Source organism: Alosa sapidissima, chromosome 12 (genome assembly GCF_018492685.1).
Source record: "Alosa sapidissima isolate fAloSap1 chromosome 12, fAloSap1.pri, whole genome shotgun sequence".
NCBI lineage: Eukaryota > Metazoa > Chordata > Actinopteri > Clupeiformes > Clupeidae > Alosa > Alosa sapidissima.
In genome coordinates this window covers 15,129,836-15,156,285 of record NC_055968.1, presented here as the reverse complement: position 1 = coordinate 15,156,285, position 26,450 = coordinate 15,129,836, and the positions used below count along the sequence as shown (strand labels likewise).

The window sequence follows — 26,450 nt, the reverse complement described above, 5'->3', positions numbered from 1 at the left end:
TAGATTTTAAAATCAGTTTAATCAATTGCACACATAAATGACAGGTGTTAGAATACGATTTCTCAAAATTACATTTCTCAGCCATCTCAACAAGAAACAAATGGAATCGGTTCCCTTCGCCCAGTCTTTCGCCCCAATTGTATGAGCCCGCCCGTTTGTCCCATGCTCTTACAGTATCCGACATGTAAAGTGGCATCAAGGAGTCATGTTTAAACTGTACTCCATTTTTTTTTTTACTTCAACGATTGGAGGCCATTCAAATCTTGATAAAATATTATTTATTCGTTTTTTTATTGGCTTTTAATATGAACATATAAAAAGACACAACAAACAAAAACATTTACATCAAGGATTGCAAGCCACTGCCCATGCTACCTAAAGCATTGTAAGAAAAAGGGATATGCCACAAATTACCACCTGACCCTCTGATTCCTCCTTTGTCTGCATGGCTACGATGACCCCCAGGCCCTTTCCATCACTGGTCAACCACGGGCGACTTTCACCATTACCCCTACAGGTGTTTCATGGCTCACAGCAATGGCCTATGGTAGGCTATACGTTCAAGAAACTACCGGATTCCGACAAAAAAAAAAGCATTGGTCAATTTCTCCTGAATAGACTGACAAAAGATAAAGACCTACACATCTTCATGAAGTGTTCTTGTATGTGTACAAAATGGCAACATTTGGGATATGGGCCTTGTTGACGAAAAAAAAAAAAAAAACCTGCCATCAACTACAACAGATGACGTTAACCATTTGTGTTTAGTCATGTCGGTCCAAAATGGTTATTCCAACAAAATGAAAGACCAAATTGTTATGGTACGCAGCTCAAAAGTTCCTCCCTACTTCTAAATTCATTTTATTGATTGAGTTATTACTTTGAACAAATGTTGTATTACAGTACTGAGTGTCTATTCAAGTCTGTGCTCAGGTCAGTTTTAGAATGCAGAAACCAAACAAGGCAGGAACTAAAGCGGCATTTCTCTCTGAAGACCTACTGAACAAAAGCAGAGCCTAAGAGGACAGCGGAGACAACGATAACTAAAAAATATCAATAAAATTAGAGATAGTCGTTTCCGTAGCACTACCATATATGTAAATCCAGTTCAGATGTGTGTTGTCTGTCTTAGCTAACTGATGAAGTGCATGTTCTTCTGCACCAAGAACTGTTCAGTGACCAAAAAGAGAACAAAGAATGGATCATAAAATGAAAATGAAAGCAGGTCACAACTCATCCCTGAGTCCCCTCCCCTACAGCCTGAACCGCCTGGGTTCAAATGTAGTGTGGGGGCCATATCAACTGCCACTGCAAACATTAGAAGCCCCACCCATAAGACCACGAGGGAATCGCAACCCTGAAAACTTCAAATTATGTTGGCCCACCAACATTTTTACCTTTAGGATGAGCTTGAAGTTCAACCGAGAAGACTGCATAAAGTTGAGGGGAAAGGGGGGGGGTGCCTCAGTGGGTTAAACCAAAGTTGAAACCTGCTCAGGTGACCTGAAGAGTCAGGCATCAAGAGTGGGGCAGGTGCAGCAAAACTGAGCATGGTTATGAGCATGGTTATGACCATCCTCATTGGTGCACTGATGTTTTAGCAACAAGGCTCAAGGGAACCAGACCAGGAAGTCCCAGGGTAGCTGAACAGCCTCGACAAGAGAGCATACTGGAGAAAGAAAAACAGCAGCTTCACTCAAGACCAGCACATGCCTGAACGCCACCATCAGCTCTCCTCAGTGGGTAGAGTCTGTAGAAACAGCACAGCAATCTCTCCAATGCCACATGTGTGCAAATAATACCTGCTGCCATTCAAAAACAAAAAGCCATGATGAGACAGTCAATAAATACTTTTACTGAACAAAAAAAAACAAAAAAACAATTAAAAGTCTGCATGATGCAACCACGCGGCACACCGAGAAGATGAAAGGGCAAAGGGCAGCCCAACCTGGAAAACAAAACATGAAAAACCAAACAAACAAACAGAATAAAACAAACAAAATAAAAGTCATATCAGTCAGTTGACCCTCACTCACATTGCATCTGAAGGCTGCTTTTTCGAACCGAGACGCACCTTAAAAGTCACCCCTAAAAAAAAAGTCACCCCTCACTCCAATTATAATGGCCCAGATGAGTCATGGCTTGATGTAGCGCACGTTACTTCACAAACTTCTACGGCTGACCATGCTTAAAGACCCTCCACGACTGGACCTTCGACTGACATGTTGTATGGGATGTTTGCTCGGATTCCCCATCTCAGCATCTATTCCAAAACTCCTTCCTCATGACTCATTCCACTGCCACCCCTGTACATTCTATCCTCAAACTACTTGTCCTCATTAGGAGTAGAAAAAAGCAAAACACTTTTATTCAACTCTAAAACTCACTCCCCCCGGCTGCACACCATCAAGGCTTTCAGTTAGACACGTGTCTGTTCCATGACTCGCTCTCTTGTTCAATGGAGACTGAAGGTGGATGGTGGTCTCAAACTAAAGATCGGTAATTTCAACTGCACCCACAGGAGACCAGCCAATCAGGTCTGCTGGCAGCCCCCCCCCCCCTTCAGTTAGATGGTTGGGAAAACAAGATGGGTAAAAGAAACAAAGAGAGACAAGAAGAGCATCATCCATCTAGCATTTGTCTGTTTTGGAAGGTCACCTCTCTAAGGACTACTTGCGATCAAGTTTGCAGTTTGAATTGAGGTAGGTTATTAGCTACTACGGCTTGAAAAAAGAATCGTAATAACTAGGTGGGAGGGGGGTGGGGGTGGGAATATATGGTGAAAATGGTAAAAAAAAAAAAAATTTAGAGCCCAAGAAAGAGAGGATAAAGCCTAAAAGGTCAGGAGATGATGCACAAGTCCACACTTGCGTTTGCTGCTTTACACGTTGACCTCTGAACAGAGTCACAGATGGTGGGATGTCGAGGGTGGCGGTTGTCCACTCGAGGGTGGAGGACACGGGACAGTAATGGCGTCTAGAGCCTGATGTTGCATTCTGGGACCCAAAACACCATCATGTCCTCCACAAACTGAAAGGGGGGATGAATGTGGGAAGGCAAAGGAGAGTCAATGGAGCTTATGGTGTTGTGATCTCTTAAAGGGAGGACACAGCAGAAGAGGGGAGCACAACAAACTGTTTGCGTGTTTGTTTGTCTTTGGGGGTAGGGGTGGCGGGGGAGAAAGGGGGAGAGGAGGGGGGGTTGGGACAGGGAGCTGCTCCTGTGGTTTCCAGTGGTGAAGAGGGAAAGGAAGCTCAACCACTCCCCAGAGGTTTTACAGTGCATGTTGGTGTGTGCATTGGGGTGTGTGTGTCTGTGTTGCATGTGTTTTGTGTGTGTGTGTGTGTCTGTGTGTGTGTGTGTGAACATGTGTCTCCGCACAGGGTGGGTGTAGAGGAGGATGGGGGAGGGGGGTGTTCTGGGACTTTCCAAAATTCCTTGCCCAAACATCAGGCCTTGTCCCCCTCTCGCCGCCCCCCTCCGTCACACCGTAATTATCTCAGTCTTGCGAGTCCGTCCTTCTCAAGTCCACTCAGTAGGCCGTCACCAGGTCCTTGTCGTAGTTGTACCGGCCTCTCTTGGGCGACGGGCTGTCCTGGCTGTCGTCTGTGTCAGAGCTGTCTCCTCCCGCGCCGCCACCGCCGCCAGCCTCCTCGTCGGAGGAGGAGTCCAGCGTCAGGTCGACCACCACGCCCGACGCTGCCGGGGCCGACGACCCGCCTGATCCCGACTTCGCTGATTGGCTGGTGCTGCTGTGGGCTGGAGAGTGGCCATTCACCTCCGAGACACCTGTGGCCAGTCAAGGAACACAGATAGTATTCAGTACAGTCGGTACAGTATGGTGACCAACATCAACCGATGAAACACAGAGTACAGATTGACAGCTCCAAGTAGAAGTTGAAGTCTAGCCACTGACTAAACATTTCATAGAACAGAAACGAAAACCGTAAATGAACAAAACTTTTGGATGAACGTAACCAAAAACGGGAAAAACGCCAATTCCACTTGTCCCAGAGCGAAAACGCCATTTCAGATAACCGGTTAATAATGGTATTTATCGTTCAAATTAACTTTTATCTGAATATTTAACTACTACTGCTAAGCTACTTTGTGATATTAACTAGGGAGTGTAGTTACTTTTCTCAAGGTCAAACTTAAAATGGGGCTGAAGCTCCACTCATCTCCTAATCAAGCCCCTCTACAGGATCTCAAAGTATATGGCCACTGGATGGGTTTAAGGTTCTGGCACTGGATGCTATGGCAACTGCTCGCTGCCTTTGACCGGAAAGCACTGCACAGGGTGGTGCAAACTGCCCAACGCATCATCGGTTCGTCACTCCCCTCCATCGAGGCCATCCAGGGCAAGCAATGCTTGTGTAAGGCGTGCAGCATCAAAGACTGTTCTCACCCCAACCACTGACTGTTCAGCCTACTCCCCTCCGGGAGGCGTTACAGGTCTCTCCGCAGCCGAACCAGCAGGTTCAGAGGAAGCTTCTTCGCAGCTGTCACCCTACTGAACTTTAGCTCTGCACTCCGGTGACAACCAACCAAGCTGTACATGTTGTTCATGCATTGTTCATACTGCATACCCATATCTATTCTGCTCTTATAACGCTATTGCTAATACATTGCACATATTTATATTTAATTTATATTACTGTAAACTTTCTTAACTGTATACTATTGTCTACACTGCACTATATGTCTTATACTGTTTATAGCACCACCTGTCTACACTGTAAATATCACATTGCACTTTTCTGCTTTTTTGCACTTCTGGTTAGACACAAACTGCATTTTGTTGTCTCTGTACTTGTACTCTGCACGAAGACAATAACCTAATCTAAAAGATGTATTACTCAGCTAAACTACTTAAAGAGTTTATTTTTGTTAATATACATCTTGGGAAATGCAACAAATATTAAACACAGATGATGTTTGATGATGAATGTGCCACACATTAAACTTAATCAAATAACCATTGTAAGGAAAATCATTGGTGATTAAAATACTCAGATGCGAACGATGTCTACAGCAGAGGACATCTTTGCTTGTAAAGAGTAAAGTAAAGGCTACGGTCACCACAGAGAGAATGTGTTAGGACAGTGGCTTAAGAGAAGCTTTCCTACATTATTGGAGGGCTTACTGTATTGCTGTGGTTGCTGTATCGTAATGGTATGCACCAAGAGGTTTAGCCTACTCATTTACACTGTACCAAGTTAGAGCACCATGTTTACTCGTTCAACATTCAATAACCAGTTGGAACCTGGTAATGAAACACCAAGTCCTTTCCACAAAGTCCTTTTCATATTTCATCTCACCAGGTCAATGACTGCATAGTGTACATTAGGGAAAGTAGCTCATTCCTTGGAATACCATTTTGCCCTGCAGCAACACTCTCATCATATAGTTCAATCACCTTCCCACTATTTTTTTTAAAAGACCTCTGACAAATATGTTATTGTAAAAACTGTAGTAATAAATAAATAAATAAATAAATAAATAAATAAATAAATAAAAACAAATAAAACAGACTAAAGCGCTCAACACCTTTGTGTAAGTTCAACTGGGTGCTAAATCCTCCTGAGTCAATATAAACTTTATGAATAAAGGAAAGCACTCGCAGTTCTTTTTTAAACTTTTTAAATTGCCCCATGGTTGTTTCGGGCAATATGCCCTTCTTCAGCGTGATTATGGCGATAATCTGCTTAAAAAAGGAACTGCGAGTCCCATCCTTTATTCAAAAACTGCATTCCCAGAGTGAAATAATGGTCTCTGCTCACAAAACAAAAAACATTTTGCATCGCTGACCGCTGCCCCCCAAAGGAGGATTGTAACATAAACGCTGCTTTGCCTCAGTCTCTTGTAGCTAATGTGTCCAAGGGGTAAGTAAGTCTCTGGAATATTTTCTAGGGGACATATTCTCCCAATCGTGTGTAAGCCTTTTTCACGCTTTCAGTTACATACTTTTTAGAGAAGCACCATTCTCCGCATATCATACATTAATTTATTTACTTTTCTACCTTCACGAAGCTGAACACTGACAACTAGTTGTGCGATTTCGAGTAGGCCTATGCTAAAGCAGGAATAACTGGGCCAATACCAATAACAATACCAACCACCATTTGAAATACACTACAGAAAGAATGTCAATGTATTAGGGGGAAGATCGGTAGAATACTGTGACTTTACAGTTGTTTGTCCAGGCATTTGCACAGGTTGATAACTGAAACTAACGACGCGTCAGTACACGCCAGAACAGTATATCCAATCGAGGTGAGGAGGATACTCACAGCAACCTTCTCTGAACTTGGGGAGCTCTTTCCCACTTTTAATAGATATCTCTCAGTTTTAGACAGCGCACAAAGTCTTTAAGGATTGCTTGCTTGATAGAGCACTTACATATGTCAACCAGGGGGTAGACAGGCGTGTGGCTGCGCTCGCGCTCCTTCTCCTTGTCCCTCTCGTCTCCAATGGGTCTCCAGGAGCCGTCGGTCAGGTACTCGATCTCCTCCACCTCCTCCTCGGTCTCCTTCAGTATCTCAGAGAGCAACCTGCAGGCAAAGGTCAGTGATTGTCAGAACAGCACATTTAAAGGGTGCTTTAATGTAACACTGGATTGCATAGGCACCTTATGCCTATATGGCTATTTTTCTCTGTTTGTTCCCTGTTGTAGTTGTTTGTGGCACAGGGTACAACTGTAAGTTTGTGCGTTCCACAAACTGTTGTTGAAAAATAAGTTTTCCTACCAAAAAAATAAAAATCAGAGCAGTAAGGGGAATCTAATTATATTCATGGTTTAGTATCCGTAATGTTGTATAGTATTTGTGTACTTAAGTAGTATCCGTAATGTTGTATAGTCAGGGCTCTACACTAACATTTTTTTCCAGGAGCACTCGTGCGCCCAAGTTAAAAAATTTAGGAGCACAGACAAAAATTTGGGCGCACAGTCAGTTCTGTACTTAACTTACACATAATCTAACATTACACTGCAGCTAACAGTTAAACATGCCAGTGCACCAATTGCGAAGATTAAGAATGACTGACAACATTTAGGCTACAGGAAACAGGATTTTAAACCTACTTTATTTTCAGTCTGTTCTTTTTTCCTACATTTTGTTAATGTAAAATAATATAATACATTGCCATATTTGCATTCAGCCTGTATATCAAGTATCCTGCCAAATGTAGGCTAATTTATTTATTTGTGAATCCATCTGTAGCTAATCCAAATATGCCTATGGTAACCTATCTGACTGCATACTGAATACTACTACTAAAACAGTCCATTTGCTCTTCCACAAAACCCAACATAGTCTAATCAAGGATATATTTTTTTTATACTTTTATTTGAAATATCTGCATTGATGGGGGCAGTTAGGCAAACGTTAGGCCTACTTTCGTTTTGCACTTCAGCTTGTATTCAGTGTAAACAAACAAGAATGCGTGGAAGCCTGGAGTTGTCAGTAGCGTTCTACCTTTGAATAAAATGGGAGTATTACAGGAGGCTACTTTTGTGCCTTTTCGCTACAGCTATTTGCATATTGCAGCCAATACGTCAACTGGGCTAAAAGGCTTGTTAGGTTACCTTTCCTTCTCTCACTGCATTCTCAGAATCTCATCATGTTCCTCCTATATCCGATGAATTCGGTGGATAGAAGAACGAATTTCTTCAATCTTTGCCTCTTGGCTGGCTTGGCTGGCTAGTCTAACTTTCCGCTTTTTCTGCGCGCTCTTGGATTTGATAGAAGCGACTAGCGAGTCACAACGCGAAACTGCTAACGTTGATGGGAGGTGTAGTTTTTATGCTGCATTCGCGACGTGATTCTATGGTTTGCACCAGTAATGTTTCTTGATGTTGCGGTGCATTTTGTAAACATTGACAAACATTGACATGGTTAGAAGTCATTCGCACCAGTGCGCCTAAATATTTTTTTGCACTCGCACGCCATCATTTTTACTCGCATGTGCAAGTGAAATGGGCGCACTGTAGAGCCCTGTGTATAGTATTTGTGTACTTAAGTAGTATCCGTAATGTTGTATAGTATGTGTACTTAAGTAGTATCCGTAATGTTGTATAGTATTCGTGTCCTTACAGTGTTTCCCATACATTGACTAATCTGTGGCGGGGCGCCACGAAATAAAAATCGGCCGCCACAGATGAATATTCTATGTTTAATTTAAAATAAATATAAGGTCAAATCCTTGCATTGCCATTGAGCTGCGCTTTTTACGCACGCAGCCTTTCCTTGCCCCGCCCCGCTCTCTCTCATAGCCCGCTGCCCCTCCTCTGCATGTGCATTTAACAAAATATTCACGATTGTTGGTGGATTGTTGTTGCCACATAGAAGCATTGCATAGAAGACGTCTGGCTAAATTGCTATTAAATCCGCTTAGCATCGTGACCATGCTGCGCAAATTTGTTCAAAACTGCTGCATTGAAGTGAACTCTAAGGTCTTATCACAGCATAGTAGGCTACATTGAAGAGACTAAACTAAGTTAAGTTATGAAATCAAGCAGTATCTCAAAGCTAACGTTAAAATACTGTTTGGATGTCGAATTTAGTATGCTTAGCCTACTTCTAAGCTGCTTGTCAATTTCGTTGAAGGGCTCATTTTTTTTGACTGACACTGAATGTTTGCAAAATCCCGATGTAAATGGAAAAGTGTTTTCGAGAATTCAAAAGTGCTTGTCCCAAGGAGAAGTACGAACCTTTATTTTAACTATGTAGAAAACATTATGAATTGCATCCACACATCAGCAGCCTTTCAACTGTGTTACAATTGCAGGGGTTCCCTCAAACGTCATACAGTGACAGGCACTCAATTAGACCTATACACTACCAAGACGATCTTAATAACCCCCCCGTTGTCAAAGTCAGCTACCGCCACAAATTGAATCCAATTCTGTGGGAAACACTGACTTAAGTAGTATCTGTAACGTCGTATAGTATTTGTGTACTAAGTAGCATCCGTAACATCGTATAGTATTTGTGTACTTAAGTAGTATCTGTAACATCGTACAGTATTTGTGTACTTGAGTAGTATTCGTAACAAAAAAGAATTGCATTCAAATGAACTGCATCCAAATAACATTCCATGCAAAAGGAGTATTTGGAATGCAAAGGAGAAGAGAAACAGGTTTGCCCAGCAGATCCAGTGATAAAACAGAGACAAAGACATGACAAATGTCATTTAAAGTCAGCATGTCTGCATTAATTATGTTTCATATTTCTGCAGGCCTGCTTGGCATGACACTGCTAATTTACAGAGCCTATAAAAAGTATTCACCCCCTTGGATATTTCCACTTTTACTGCTTTTTTTAAATTAAATATTGATCAATTTAATTTGGCCTTTTTTTACAATAATTTACAAAATCACTTCTTTAATGTCATAGTGAAAGCAGATTTTTTCAAAGTAATGTTAATAACTTAAAAATATAATGCAAAATAAGTGATCGCATAAATATTCATCCCCTTCAAGTCAGCATTGAGTAGATGCAACGTCGGCCGCAATTAAAGCGCGGAGGTCTGCGTGGATAGGTCTCAATTAGGCCTGCACATCTGGATACTGCCATTTTTCTTTGCAAAACTGCTCAAGCTCTGCCAAGTTGGAAGGGGAATGGGTGAACAGCCCTTTTCCTAGTCCAGCCACATATTTTCTATAGGAGGTCTGGGCCCAAGTCTCTCCCAAGTTGTAGTTTTCTTGCAGACTGAATCAGATTGTCCTCCAGGATTTCCATATATTTTGCTGAATTAATTTTACTTTAAACTTTACCTTTACAAGTCTTCCAGGGACTGCTGCCGAGAAGTAGCCTCACAGCATGATGCTACCAGTACCATGTTTTAAATTGGGGATGGTGCGTTTTTGGTGATGTGCAGTGTTTGATGTCCGTTAAAAAGCTCAATTTTGGCCTCATCAGACCAACGAGCCTTTTTCCATTTGACTTTGGAGTCTCCCACGTCTTTGGGCGAACTTTAGTCGTGATTGATGTATGCATAGTCTCCCATCTCAGCTGCTGAAGCTTTTAACTTCTTCAGAGTTTTCATAGGTGTGTTGGTGGCCTCCCCCACCATTATTCTTCTTGACTTGGAACAGTCATTCAGTTTGTGGTGACGGCCTGCTCTAAGCAGATTTGCACACGTCATATTTCTTACAATCCTTAATGATCGATTTCACTGAACTGCAGGGGATGTTCAGTGAGTTCAACATTTTTTGTATCCATCCCCTCACTTATTCTTGTCAATAACATTTTCTTTGAGTTGTTTGTAGTGTTCTTTTGTCTTCATGGTGGAATTATAGCCAGGAATACTGATTGACCAGTGACTAGACCTTCCAGATGCATGTGTCTATAAATTACTATACTATACACATTCACTGCACTCAGGCAATCTCCATTTCACTAATTGTGAGACTATTAGCACCAATTGACCTGTCGCTAAAGCTCCGCCCCCCATTGTTACCGTGTGAAAACTCAGACAAACAAACCAGGCTTGATTAGAAATACATTGTGGACAATGGCAGCTGACAGTATATGAAAGCAGGCTTTGAGGACTTTTTTTGGTCGATAAAGGATTTACTTTCCTCCAGAAGCTATCAAAAGGGACTTAATTATGCTATGGAGGGGTGTATTCAAAACTTTAGAATACATACAAGGTGACAAGCAGTTGTGCGAGTAGCCGTGCAAATCACTGTGCAAAAACTGACGTTAATGCTAGCTAGCTAGTGGAAGATTGATACTAAGATGTTAGATTACGTTAATATTTGAAGAAGTATAAGAATATAGTAGTTGGTTAATGTGCATTTTTATCTTGGGATTTAACAGGGAACCTGTGCCCACGTTGTTGGCTTAGTAGCCTACATTACGTCGAGCTGTTGCAAACGCGAGAGACGTCCTGTAGGCTACTGTTGATGAAAATATACCCCGTTTTCTCGCCTCTCGGGGTACCGGCTATCAGTATTACATGTCCCCCATGCAAAACGTTTGACCATGGTTATCCGTCGGGGTTTTTTTGAATTAATAAACTCCATAAATAACCATTAATTTGTCATTTCATGCCTCCTTCCTGTAGTTTCCTATGGAGTTGTCCGAGCTGATGTCCGAGTCCCGTAGAGGCTGGACTGTCATTGGCTCATCAGCGTTCTAAGGGTGGCGCTTAGCGACAGGTCAATTGGCTGGACCGCTGTTGATTTAAGTCAGAACACTTTTTTTATAGGCACTGTACATCAAATGGGCTTGAAGTGATCCAAAATCACTTTCTGTATGATTTTCTCTGATTAGTCACACTGCTAACCCAAACCCATCAAGGTCATCCAGGAGACAATGAAAGGGAGAAAATGTTGTGGACCAGACACTCAAGCTGATAATAAATCTCCCTATCCTGAAAAACCTCAAGTTGAAAAGATTTAAGTGCCTTCCCAAATATAACAAATTTAATGGCATTCACAATCGTTTATGTACACACAGACAGAGCTACTACTACTTGGACCTTACCCGTCAATAGTGAGCAACTCAAAGGGAGCGGGCTTGTCGCAGACTGGACAGGTCCAGGTGGGCTTCTTCTCGTTCATTTGCAAGAAGAAGACGGCATCGAAACACTGCAGGTGTGCACAGGTGAGCACGCGGCATGGCACACCCAGACGCATTTTCACCAGCTGTGGAGAGATGAGCAGTCAGTACGCACCTACTAGACAGCGTCATAGTTCATACCTGCAAACTCAGAAGGGCTGAAAAAGGTGACCTATTTCCGAATATTATCATATTATATTATAATAAACGTGCAGTAAGCAGAATTTAAATATGGCTGCATTTGACACTTTTACATTTTAAAATGACAGTCCTAACAGTAGGCCTACCAGCTGTTTTGAGTTAAGGCCATGTTTAGCCTAATTGAAGAACTTAATGATGGAGGATATTTTCAGACCTGCCATCCTTGAAGAAATGTCAGTATTACCTCAAACCAGGGAAAACACATTGCCCACCTTGGCCTTCATGTATGCAGCCAAAAACAGACCAAACAACATAAATGTTGACAATCTGTTTTAAAGCCTAATCCTCATCTATAAAAATCACTGGTGTTGATAGAAAGGGACTGGTTGTCCATTTTCTAGTATCTGTTCTAGCCTGTCTAGTTTATTAGTACCCCTTTTCAATCCATTATTATTTGTTATTTTTTTGTGAAGAAATACATCTATCCCTCATGTTATGTTGGTGTCTTTCTGCTCCTCTCGTGTCTACTGAGGCTGCAATGATCACATTCCGACTTAAGGGGCGGATCTCAGCAATAGGTGCGTTATGTCAGTGTACTCTAGAAGCCTAGGTCTCGCTTGTTTGCACGCTAATTATCAAGAATTATGATCTATATGCTACACAGAAAACAAACAAATTAAACACCTATCACTGAGCAAGTCAAAATATTTTGCAAGGTCCACTTTCAGATTTGTTGCAAATAACTACATTTGGCCTTGGAAAGATCTGCGCTCCCTGAGAACGTCATGTTTAACCATCAGACATATGGAAAATATAATGCTAAATGAAATAACTTGTGAACAAGCAATAACTTTCCAAGACAATTTTAAACTATTAAGCCGAGCTAAATTCACAATCGCACTCAGTGCAGAGTCGTTTTGTTTCGCAAAGCAATTCAAAACGGCCAGCTGCGAGAACATGAATTTGCGAGTAAACACTCGTTAACCTCACCTCAGCTTTCATTTAACCCACCGAGGGCAAGAGAAAAGTATCCCAACAATATGATGTTTTACCTTGAGTTTATAGTCAGAGAGAGCGTAGCATGTGGCCCATGTTTGTTAGCTAACACTTTCTTTTTTTCCTTGGTCATATCGCTGCTGCAGGCCATAGCAGGCAGGCTATGCGTAACAGAAAGTGAGAGAGATAAAGCCCACCCTCAGAAACAACTGATAGGTAGGTCCTATAGGTAGATAGCACAAAGACAGGCCAATCACTTGCCTATCAATCTCGCATGAAATCAACGATAGTCTCACTCCAGACTATGAGAACCCCCCCCCCCCAAAAAAAAAATCTTCAGATCTACACGATTCACGTGAATGACATATTTTGATTCAAAAACGGCGATTTTCGCCGAAAGATGACTAGTTTGCAGGTATGATAGTTATAGATTTTAGTCAGTCAGGCCACAGCATTTGATTAATGCTTCCAAGGCCAGATTGGCAAGATTTTTTGGATCATATTCACTGAAACCGACAATATGCTGAACAGAACATCATAAATCAGCCGGTTTTAGGAAAAAAACCTGTACTTCAACCTCCACCTAGAGCCTGTTATTTGTTTTGCAAAAATCCACAGCTCCCAGTTCTTCTGGTCCAATCAGAGCTGGGCTGTGTGAGATCTGACAGTCAATCACAGTCTGGTGCAGACTGGTGCGCACTGACGAGCACAAACTCGATGAGAGGGTTCTCGGTGGTAGTGGGGGAGGGGCATGAGAGTTGTAAACATTCAAAATGTTGGGCAAGTCCCCTCAATTTGTCAGACTTGCCAACTGCAGCTTTAAGCTGTATGAAAATATGTTACATAAAGTCAACTACTGGGACTGATCAATTACAAAGCAATTTTGTTGCATTAAAAAGGTTTAAGTAATTTAATGGAATGCTGACTATATAGTGAAAGCAGAAATTGGAATGAGAGAAATGGTCAGACCACTTAAGTAAGCTAAAATTCACAGCACCAAATTCATGTTAAGAGCGTGACTTACTGGACAAATCAGGGATACTCGCAACCCCGTGGTGGCAATCTCACTCTCTGGGTCGAAGCGCAACTTGTCTTGGACTGCAAAACCACACAAGAACACACAGTAACAAAAAGCATTACATTGCCATTTACATTTTGTCACTTCCTTAAATTAATATTAATGGCCTTTCTTGAGAAAGTGAATAGTTGTGGTGAACTAAACAAGAGGATATCTGCTCAAAGCATCATAGATGATATCTGCTGAGAGCAAGCAAGCGAGTGAGCGAGCAAGAGAGAGAGAGACAGAGACAGAAAAAAAGAAGAAAAAAGAAACAGGCAGAAAGAAAAAAGAAAAAAAGAATGAAAGAGAGGGAGGGAGAGAGAGAGAGAGAGAGAAAGAAAGAAAGAAAGAAAGAAAGAAAGAAAGAAAGAGAGAGAGAGAAAGACAGAAAGACTTACTGCGCTCACGACAACGTTCGGCACTCTCCACTGAGCAGTGTTTGAGCTGATTGAAGAGTTCTGCTGACGTGAAGACCCTCACAAGATATATAGCCACCGAGTAACGCTAGAGAGACACAAACACACACACACACAAATACAGAAGCATAAGATTCAAACAGACTCCACTTCCAAAGAATGTTACTCTGGTCAGAATCACTGTTTTGACTAAAGGTTAACACCAAGATCTATAACATCAATTCTACATTGAACTTGTGAGTGCATCATTAAATGTAGAGTCCCTTACCTTGCCAAAGTTGCCCCACGTGATGGTGACTCTGTTGGTAGTGGTGGAGAGATGCAGCCAGGGGGTGATATTGACGGGGCGGCAGGGGCGACGTGGCTCCACACCCGGTTTATTAGAAGGGTAGTAACCCTGTTGGGGCACAAGCAAATGCTATGGTGAGAATCTGGCAACAAAAACACTGTCATCCCTCCAGTTGGATACCACACAACATCTCGAGTCCAGTAAACTGGCATACCCTACATTTTGAGTCTCAAAGATCAGCCTTTTAAATTAAATTACAGAGATAAAAGGATATTTAATCTGTGTGTGTGTGTGTGTACACTGACATGCAATTTATACAGACAAGCACTTACTGGCACATGACAGAAGGACTGGTTGACTCTCACAGCAATATTAGGGGGGTACTGATCTTCCTGAACACCAATGGAGTCTGTATAACAGATTCTAGGGGAGAAAGTAGGGAGTTCAAACACTGGACTTTTAATGCTTGTTTTAACATCACAAACATGTCACAACACTCTTCCTCCAGGCCCAGCTCATTTTTTGGGGGGACATGTTGATACATGTTGTGCTCAGTGATGAAGCTCAGCGGAGATCTCCAAAAATATGATCTTAAATGTTTTAGCAGAATACAGGAGCATAACTTTATGCAAGTATGCATTTGACACAAGTTATATGGTAAAGTTTATATTTAGCAAATACTATTATCCAAAGCAACATGGACTTGTGGATTTTTTTAATTCTTGAAGAGACGTACCTGAGAACCACCTGGACAGACTTAATGCCTGGGCGATGTTCACTGTATGGGTGAGAAATAGCAGGTTTGTATGGTTAACATATTTACGATAGTATAGAATCATACCAGATACAAGATGCTTTTTTAATGCTGAAATCAATACTTACTGAAACTCCAGCCACACCTGACTGAATACCTCTAAACATCCTATTTTCTGAAGCCTAATGAAGCAAGTAAAACTTACCTGGAGTTTCTGATTTGATCCACTTGACTTTGTGTCAGTTCAAATATGCATTGACTGTCCTGCAGTTTCTCATTATTCTGGGCAACTGTAAATAAGACAAATGAAGATTTCAAACAATGATTAGTATGATGAGTCTTAAAGAGATCTAGTTTCTGCAGCAAAAACACAGGCAACATTCAAAGGCTGTATCTAGAGTTATCCTGCCCTGCCATCATATTTATGGTCAATATTTATATTTAGGTGATAAAACAACTAACCTTCCATAATCAGAGACGCTAGATTTGACAAATTCCTGGACTGAAAGATATCACTTCTCTCCTAACTCTCCCCAGGCACTCGGGACACTCCTGACAGGCAAACTTGACCTGATCTGAATGTGGCCTGGTGCTCTGTTATCTATGAAACTTTCACAACATTTGTAATCATAACTGACAACACAGGAGACTAGCTCAGCCATTTCTGCCTCACAACATATGACTGCTTTCCAGGGCACTCTTAACCTTCACCAAATGTAGCCACCGGGAGCCTCGAACGCTGACTCACTTAGCTCTGTGGGGGGCAGCAGTGTCTCCAGGGTCTGGTAGAAAGGCAGCGACACCAGCTTGACCTCGGCTGCGGGGGCGGCTGTCTGCTTGGGGAGGCCGCCGCCATTGAGGTAGTCTGCGCCCTGCGACTGTGTCAGGCCCCTGGACGCCGAGCTGCTGATGGACGAGTAACTGACGGGCACGGCCTCCGGGCGGCGTGCCGCCAGCCAGCCCGATGTCTTGGGGAAGCGCGTCTCGTAGAGCTGCCGCACACTCTTCAGCAGCTCCGGGCTGCATTCGGACTGAACCAGCTTCAGCGCCCGCACCACCAGGTCCTGCTTCAGGCCACTCTTGCTGCGGCCCATAGAGGCCAGCAGTGTCTGCAGGTCAGACACCCGGAAACTCTTCACCATATTCTGGCCAGAGAGGAGACACAGAGGACAGAAATGTTGAACATAAAACTTTGGTTGATGAATAAGTCACCTACTTTGGTACAGTATGGCAAAGAATAACATGTCAATTATATTGGAAGGTACTTTCCTGTCAATATAACAATTGACGAGGAAAGACAACGCAAGAAAGCCCATGGGAACAGAGAAAATTAATTCACATTTTACATTGACAAAATAGTTGGGAAAATGTTTCAGTACATCATGTAATGAAACAGCCATTGTTTGTGTTGACTTGACGCTCCTTGCTATGTTTATGGGAAATGAACGTCAACAAATGCACAAGCAGATGTTATGCGGAGTGCCTCACGACACCTTATTCCACATGGCCTTGGAACCATAAACATGCAGGTGCTAAGATCTTACCACTACACTGGCTATGTCATCTTGTCAAGGATACCGGTAAGGAATGCATGGTTGCAGGCTCGCTAACCAGTTAGCCAATCCCAAAATGTACTTAATGCGTGTTAGTTTACACCACCGTGTTAGCTAACAATTCTTTCAAAGCTTTGGCAGGGGTCTCTCCAACTTGGTTCCGTTCAACCTGACATGTCCCATTATCCAAATGAATAAGTCCCTCGAAGAAATATGCATGCTTTTCAGAAACGTGGACACACAAACAGTAGTTTCGCGCCTACTCCCTGCATGCTAGCTTGCTAGCCAATGTTTTTAATGGTACCATCATTCATTTTCCAACGCTTCTTAGCTAGATAGCCACCTAGCTTAGCTGTGTCTCTTGCCCCGGTGTAGACGCATTTGTCAACGCAGACTTATGATTATTCATAAGCAATATACTACCGCCACTTTTGGTAGTCAAACAATCCATTGTGCCAGACTTTACATTTGCAAAAATAAAGTCTCTATTTCAAGCAACCCGGTTTCATTCTACTTGAAGGGACGAAGCTTCACTCACCATCGCTTCGACTTGTTCGGCCGCCATCTTCGCTCTGCAGCCCCGCGAGAGCCTGAGGCGTAAGGCTGGGAAAGGCCAATGAAAACCGTAGAAGCTTCTCTTCGGTCTCTGTCTGCGTCCAATCAGTGGGCTTTTACATTGAAAAAACCAACACACTCTTCTCTAAAAAGGCGTGGCCACGACAATTTAAACTGACAGTGCACTTAAAAAGCAACACTGTGACACAGGTCTTCTCCCATGAATAGGCCTCATTATAACGTAAATATGCGTCTAGTCAATATATGTGGACACACCGCTGAATTGAGTTTAATAGTCTCGAGAAAAAACAGAAATACTTAACTTTTTTGCTGTAAATAGCTTTGGCGGGGAAAACATAAGGTGTTAAAAGGAGACGAACGCATGGCCTTGTTAAATCCGGTCCGCGTATCAAAATCCATTACATAGTGTACATCAAACCATGTTGTGGGAGCAGAATGCATTGTCTAAAATAAGCCTGTTACCTTGAAATAAATGCAATTCCGTCCGCTTATTGCTAAAATATTGATAGATTATTGTCTCATCTAAGTACGAAATCATATTCTGAGACATTCAACACAGAATTCTGTCATTTCTAAGTCTGTAACAGTATCACACCAAACTGGTTGAATCCTCAGTGAAATCCATTCCGTGTTTTACATGTTAGATGAAGAGTGGGGGAGGGGATCTGTGGAATAGACACAGAGGATCAATTTGGTCAATGCAACTAATGCAAGGAGCAAAAGATCGCTGTCGTGATTTAAGGGGTTTATTTTTTTTGTTTGGACGCCGGGAAATGTTGACAGTTTCAGCTATGAACAGAAATAATGTTTTATCAATGGCTGTTAGCCAGTTAGATTTTGTCAAGTAGACTAAGAAAATCAGAGCCTATGAAATCAGTTCGATGTGTAAGGTCTATGTCTTAGTGCGGTGTGAACTGTAAATTAATTACATTCCGTCTCGGTGCGCTTTAAAAACTGTTGCGACATTAATTTGCCTGCACCGAGAATGGACTTTGTTGTCTTGTTGAAGTTGCTACATTATTTTGACACAAGATGGCGTAAAAGGCCCATTATTAGGTGAACAGGCTGCACTATTTGGATCTGAAAGTAGTAAGATAGTAGGCCTAGTAGGCTAGTAAATTCAGTAAGATAAAGACAGACGACCTGTCATGATCAGACGTTCCACATCCACAAAAAAGACAAACTAGGCTATAGTCTACTCAACAGTGCACAGTTGTCTTATGTTACATCTTCTCAAATAAACACTGTGTTAGACTTACAGACAATTACATAAACCTATGTAAATTAGAAATAACTTATAGCCTATATATTTGCTTGACTTCGTTCCTAATTTGCCCTTAAGATGTTTAGCCTAATGACAACTTTTGGCTTGTGTTTCTGCTGCATGCATATAGGTATAGCCTACTCTTTCTGAAGATTGATGATTTCTGCCAGTCTGATATCATAGAAGTGACGTAGCCTATGTTATTGTACTCTGTTATGTTGTACTTATGTTATGTTATTGTACTCTGTTATGTACTTGTACTTGTTATTGTACTTGCACAATGACAATAAAGTTGAATCTAATCTAATCTAAAAACTTAGTGTCTTTTTTAAAACTTATGTAATACCAAAGTGTTTTAAAATACCACACATTTTGTGAAATGTTATTTATGACCGCCGCACAGTGAAGCTGGTTTAGTCAGATTCTTTTTATTTTTTTTTCCCATGTCCAAATTTCCGTCAGGGTACACGAAACTTGGTGGGCATGTAACCCCACATGGATAGCATGGAACCTCCTGTTTTCGTTTTGATCTGTAGCCCCCCCGCTGGACTGGACCCCCGAAAGGAGGGTAGGGCAGACACAGTTTTCTGTGAATATCTCGAGAACCGTAGGGTTTAGGAGGACCATTTTTTTTTGTATGTTGATCTCAAAGGGCCATGTCAACCCATTCCATAACCACTCATTTCATGTACAGCACCACCTAGTTAAACACAAAAAAGTAAAAATGAGGTGTTGTAATCGCAGGTATCTGTGACCTAACATAGTCAAAACTGCACGAAATTGGAAGTGTAGAATCATTATGACACCCTCTGAATGCACGCCAAGTTTTGTGGAATTCCGTTCATGGGGGGCCACACAATAAATTCATTTATGTTACTATACACCAACTGGCCTGTAGGTGGCCGGAGACAGTTTTCTGTGAATATCTCAAGAACCGTAGGGCCTAGGAGGTCCACCTTTTTTTGTATGTTGGTCTTAAGGGGCCATGTCAACCTATCCCATTACAACTTATTTCATGTATAGCGCCACCTAGTTAAAAATTAAAAAGCAAAACATTAGGTTTTTTCATCACAATATCTCTGGCTGACATGGTCAAAACTGCACGAAATTGAAAGTGTATGATCATTATGACACCCTCCGAATGCATGCCAAGTTTCGTGGACTTTCGTTCATGGGGGGCCTTACAATAAAATAATTTATGTGTACATTTAGTGACCGTACACCAACAAGGATTCCCGGGACACTGAAAGACCGAGGTACACGAAACTTGGTGGGCATATAACCCCACATGGATAGCATGGAACCATCGCTTTTCGTTTTGATCTGTAGCCCCCCCGCTGGACTGGACCCCCCGAAAGGAGGGTAGGGCAGACACAGTTTTCTGTGAATATCTTGAGAACCGTAGGGCCTAGGATGACCAATTTTTTGCGTATGTTTGCCTCCAGGGGTCATGTAAACCCATTCCATATGCACACATGTGCATAAACAGATACACACGCACACACATACATTCACAGTAATCCTACGTATGACACATACTCACACAGTAGACATATATACGCATGCATGCACATGCACATACACAGGCACATAAACAGGCAAACACACACACACCCACGCACCCACAAACACATAAACATAAACATGTACACAATTCAAGAATTTCTCAGAATTATGAACAGGCAAGATGGGGGTGGGGTTGAATTAAATGTATATTACATGTGAAATCTATGAACTAATCATGTTTTGGTACTTGTTGTCTAGCAGATACCAGTGAGAATTGAGTGTGCATAATGCAATTCAGTGAGACAGTTAGAATCATATAGGCCTTTCAAGTTTGTTATAGGGGAAGGGCGACAGACAAGAGACAATCTGAGAACACATGACAGGTTCAGATGATGTCCAACACAGAGCTAGCCTATATCCAAACATGGTTTTCTAAAAGTTACAATAAAAGTGTATCACAAGAAGACTTGAAGTTGCCACCTATGGAAAGATTGACAGATAAATGTGTGAAATATCAGATAGCACTGAAGTGACATTAATGCTATGCTAGATTTTGTCTTGAAGAAACTGCCCAAAATAATGCTCATTTAAATTAAGGTAATACTGTTTACTGTTCATTCAGCCTTTAATTTGTGCTGATTGTTTGGTGATGCAGTGTACTTAATATATATATATATCATTTTTTATTTATTTTTTTTTTTTTTTATTTAGTATCTCATCTGTTTGGATCTCTCATCGGCTTGGTCTTTCCCTCTGATCTGCATTAACAGCTGTGATACTTAGAATGATCAAGAGAAATGCGACCATATGTGTCATATAAGGCTCTCAGTATTTATTGTGATATTTAAGCGTTTTACTTCAAATTTAAAATTCTGTTTTTGTTTTGTCCTTACAGGACTGTTGATCGATAAGAGAAAACATGTACATATACACATGTGTCCATATAGCAAAATGTAAAAAATTGGGTCTGAATATGTTCTGAATTCACTGATGCAAAAGGAGGTTAAAGGCTGGGGGTGAAACCTAATGAACTGATAGTTATCTTAAAGAATTACAAATCTCATATAATTCCAAAGGGTCCGCATCACTAAATATCACACCAGCATCAAATTGCACGGCCATAATATCTGACTGAGCTTTCTATGAACATAAAAAAGTTAATGATTCATGAAAGACCTCAAATACATGTAGGTAACTATAGAATAGTATACTATGTAATTTAAAATCCTATCTTTTATCCCTTTATTTATTGTAGCGATATTATTCAGTCTGCTTTTTCATTCACACCTCTCTGTAAAGCACTCAAATGAGATGACCCCATCCAAAGGCCCTTTGGTGAAACAGCAGCCACTCTACTCCATGCCCTAATAAATCAGATTGTGTAATCTCTCCTAATTACAAAGATTTGCTTAAAGTAATAAAATTAATCCCCTCCGATGAGACCCCCTACCTCTAACTCTCTGGTCTCCCACGTTGCTGCTATCTGTGAGGGATAAATTCTAGGGTGTTTAAATAGTGCTACTTTGACTCTGGGTCATTTAGAAAGCAGCCCCCCAAGAGTAACATCAAGGGCAACAACGCAGAAACCAGTTGGCTGTTTATCTTGGACAATTGTAGAAAAAAACAGAGAATTTTCACTACTGAGTGGGTGTCAAAACCTGAAGATGACTTACAGGCAGTTTTAATGGCTTGAAGTTGGAGGTCAGATTCATTACAGCATCTTGATTGAACCAATTGACTGAGACAGTGGCTAGGTTCAAGTGCATCAGTAGAGTGACAACAGTAAGCCTTCATTTAATTATCCGTCAAAGACAGAGAGGTTGCTTCTCAAAACTCAGGTGTTACTTTCCTGCCAGCGAGTTCACGCTTATTGGACTGCAGGTCTTCACTTTTTTTGTCAGTGTACACATTTGGATCATGGAAGAAAGCGGCATTAATACCGAATCGCGGGGGCTTTTAGGATTACGCTTTACTATTGACTATCTGCTGTTCAACAAAGGTGCCAAGAGTGAGTGGGAGGGTTCAGAGATGGAAAGCACCAACGTAAGCAAAGATTCCCCCGACACCCAGGACAGTCAAAGGGAGGAGACCCCTCGAGATGAAGAAGAGTGTCCAAAAAGTGCAAGCCCAGAGATGGGTACAGATGCATCCGAAGAGGACAATGATGAGGAGGTCAAAGGTGAGGGGGCAGAATGTAGTGAAGGCCAAGAAGACAAGCCCACCCAGTCCTACATTGCATTGATCTCAATGGCCATTCTGGCTTCGGAGGAAAAGAAGCTTTTGTTGTGTGACATCTACCAGTGGATCATGGATCACTATCCTTATTTCAAGAACAAGGTAAGGCCAGGTGGTGAATATGAGGGCAGCAATTAAATGAGTTGAATTGGTATCAATTCACATCATTTTATCAGCTAAGTGGACCAGTGACTAGCGTATAGAGAAATAGTAGACATACAGAATGATAATAACACGAACACCCTGTTTATGCAGGAAGGCGAAATTTGCAGGAAGGCAACATTTATTAAATAATATGGTAATGTGTTTTATGGAAGTGTCTATTAGGGAAGTGTTGCTTTGGATGAAAGTGTCTGCTAAATATCAGTCAACTTTGACTTTTAAATAAAAAAAAAAAATAGGCTAATATGGATATAATTACGCTGACACAAGTATGTGTGTGATAATGGAAACTGTACCATAAACAGTGGTCTCAAAAAGTAATGAGTTTAAGTGATGCCTACAGTGTCTTAAGGGGATCTTGTTGTTGGGTGGTTTATTGACCTACACTCTTGTTAATCCAGTTGACAGGACGTACTGGTAACCTGTTCTATACCAGGACGTAAAACTAAGTCCTTAATTGTTGTGACAAGTGATTTACCTTGAAGGATTAAGGTAGGGTAACATGATTGAGAGTAATGGGGAATATTTAGCCACCAGGCTGTCAACTGAATTTTATGACCTTTTGGTGCTTAGTTTGTGTTTCCTATAAACACCCAAGAAAGCACTACTACGTTTAAATTATGATACCTTAAGTGACAATGTATTCATTTTCTTACAGGACAAAAATTGGAGGAACAGTGTCCGACACAACCTCTCCCTGAACGAATGCTTCATCAAGGCAGGGCGCAGTGAAAACGGCAAAGGCCACTTCTGGGCCATCCACCCAGCTAACTACGAGGACTTCTCCAAAGGGGAGTACCACCGGCGTCGGGCCCGCCGGCGGATCCGCCGGGTCGTTGGGCAGCTCCCGTACCACCTCATGTCCCCTTATCACCCCCTCCATCGACTCAAGGGGGCACCGTGCTGGTGTTGCCCCCCGAACCACCAGCTGCCCTACCTGCCTCCTGGGATCTACTGGGGGTTGGCCGCCTTGCAGGCTCGACGCAACATCACCAACCACGCTCTGTTATAGGCTATCTATCACATACAGGTCAATAGTCTCTTCTATAACTCAACAACTATTCGTATTCAAAAAAACACAAATGCACCCTATGCACATTTTAAACACAATGTCATGCGATCCAGCACAAGATTTCTGCATTATGTGTTGATGGGCATGATTTAAGCCCCTGTAAATATATTTGTTTGTATGTTTAATGGGAACCTGAGCTAAAATTCTATTTAACAATGTAATATTTTTATTGAAAGATTTGAAAATATTTATTTCAAGTTATTAAGTTAAGTTATTTCTCCACTGATCCAAAGGCATTGTTCTTTATTTTATTATATTTATTATTATTTGAATGAATGAATCTATGAATGAATACAATTGCACAATTTGTACTGAACAAAAACACTTTTTATATAAATTATATATCAGCTTACACACACTTTAAGTTGATACATCATTTAAGAAAATACCCCGAGATAACAAATGTTTAAATTACACATTTAGTTATCTCAGACTGTATCTGAATAATGTCAGTGAATAAACTGCATTCATCATTATCATGTTCACAAGCATTCCAATAAACTTACAGATTCATCTATACTATGTGCTTCAATTGTGTGTGTGTGTGTGTGCACAAGTGTGTGTGTTTGTGCGTGTGTGTGTGTTCATGTATGTGTGTGTGTGTATGTGTTTGTGTGTTCGTGTGTGTGTGTGTGTGTGTGTGTGTGTGTGTGTGTGTATGTGTGTTCATGTGTGCGTTTGTGTGCGTGTGTGTGCATGTGTGTGCGTGTGTGTGTGTGTGTGTGTGTTCATGTGTGTACATACACATCATTAAAAGTGAACACATCCTCCTGGCAGGGCCCACTTATGGTGCTAATTAATCATGGTTGTCAGGAGGCCAAATCTTCCGCAGTAAGACCACAGGCAGGCTGTCCAAAGCTGACTCAGGGGATAAGAAAGAGGATAATCCTAGAAATCTTCAAGTAGTTTCGAAAAATAGGAAGCTTATCACACAGTGTAATCTGGTAACCGCTCCTCGAGAGAGGACTCAGGCGCGCGTAGGCTGTAACGACAGGAGGGCAAGCCATACGGCAACGGATGAGTGCAGCTTGATTAGGTCATCAAATGGGATGAATGACAACAGTAAATTCAAATAAAAATGTTTGAATTTTAGTGAATGAATTGTCATTGGAAAGGGTCGGCAGGAGAATTAACACAAAGCAAAAGACAAACTTGAAAGAATTATCACACATGTGAAGGTGGATATGGGAAGAAATGAATGCTTGAGATTAATGCACATCAGTAAATCCACACAATACAGAAGACAAGTAATAGACTTGAACAAAGTATGTGTTTTAAACCTGCCCCAAAGACTCTTTCAGAGTATTTTCTACCATGCATGTAAACATGCTCTTTTATATTCCTCCACAAAGTATATGATATTTCCTCTCCCATTGAGAGCCTTACTACTGGGAGGAAAGAGGGAGTTCATATGTATTTAAGGATCAATATAATTTTTGACATAACATTACTGTACCAGCATAAAAATATTTTATATTTTGAAAATGAGACTACATTTTCAGCTAAATGTAGAATATGGTTAAATAAATCAGTTATTACAACCAGACAATGCTCAAAATCTTTAAAAAGCCTAATTCTGTGGAGGGTAGTCAGACTGGTAGCTAGATTGTGTCTGTGTATTTGCTATTCAGCTTAATAAAATTAGTACACATGAACCTGTTCATGGGAAAAAATTAAATTAAATAAGACTAAACCTAAATTAAATAATTAAAGTTTTTTTTTATTTAACACTTGTGACAATTAGAGCAATAAGAAATCCATGTAATTATTTTTTTCTTCACCAAATCTCTGTATCCATTCAGGAAAACCTAATTGGTCCACTAATTTGTTTAATTCCCATGAATTGCACTCTGCATTAAATCCTCTTCAATTCGCCAGCTTTAGGGTTTTAATTCTGTTGCATATGTTTGCCGTATGCTGGTAGGAAACAAGACACAGAACGGGCTGAGTTCAGCATGTGTGATTAGACACACACACACACACACACACACACTCTCACACATGTATATGCACACACTCCGCACACACACAATCGAAAAGGCATCATCCACCTACACACAAGCATGTGCACACACACACACACACACACACACACACACACACACACACACACCAATAGACTCTTGACTTAAGAACAAAATTTTACTCTTATATATGTACTTAGCTGAATTAAAAGCTGCACCTCTGCTTCAAGAGGGATCTAGTCATGCAATTAGTCAAACACCACCTCCCATCCCACACATCTCAGTGCAGTACTTATCTTAACTTGGTTATTAAACATGAAATAATTAGCGTTAATCAATCACTAAGGGTACTCCAACTTTAGACCTTAGTGGCTTATGTATGGAAACAGTGGGAGGTTTGTAGGATTTTGTGTTTTATCTTCTTAATCTAATAGGATAGGCGGAAAGGGGGCAGAGGTGCCTAGATTAGAGCCGGGAGCTAGCGTCAGATTAACAGAGAGTGAGGCAAGGTAACGGGTCGTGCTGTGAGGGCAACCAAAACATTCTGTTCTTGTTTTAGTACAGTGACACATTCCATGGCTGATTTCTTATCTCGTGAGCAAAAAGCATGTCCTGTCCATGCGGTGGACCTTCCATTAGGAACCTTGCATTTAGTGAGAGTGTTTTCATTTCAAGTGTGCATTTTTTTTTTAATACCACAAATACAGCACAAAATTAAGAAGATTCACTTTGTGGCGGATAGTAGTCATCTCTGGTAAATTTGAAAATAGACTAAACATTCATAGTATTGAAATAAGTCTGTGGATGCAAGAAATACCAAACCCAAGTCTCACAAAACTGTCTGGAACCTCTCATGCAAACAAAGCACATGGCTGAGCTGTTTTTGGCAGAG

The 26,450-nt window shown here is 41.3% G+C and overlaps 2 protein-coding genes across 2 annotated transcripts; one reads left to right on the top strand and one right to left on the bottom strand.

Annotated features, from left to right (window-relative positions):
• Positions 1-17,416, bottom strand: pias4a (protein inhibitor of activated STAT, 4a). Its single transcript, XM_042057206.1, has 11 exons — positions 17,318-17,416; positions 15,975-16,371; positions 15,432-15,516; positions 15,209-15,250; positions 14,805-14,895; positions 14,452-14,580; positions 14,166-14,271; positions 13,732-13,805; positions 11,496-11,656; positions 6,403-6,554; positions 1-3,789 (listed from the first exon to the last, which is right to left on the bottom strand). Exons 1-11 carry the CDS (start codon positions 17,342-17,344, stop codon positions 3,533-3,535), a joined length of 1,521 nt encoding a protein of 506 aa, XP_041913140.1. The 5' UTR covers positions 17,345-17,416; the 3' UTR covers positions 1-3,532.
• Positions 17,417-22,042: 4,626 nt separating this feature from the next.
• On the top strand, positions 22,043-23,534 carry foxq2 (forkhead box Q2). Its single transcript, XM_042057089.1, has 2 exons — positions 22,043-22,462; positions 23,181-23,534. Exons 1-2 carry the CDS (start codon positions 22,043-22,045, stop codon positions 23,532-23,534), a joined length of 774 nt encoding a protein of 257 aa, XP_041913023.1.
• Positions 23,535-26,450: the final 2,916 nt, after the last annotated feature.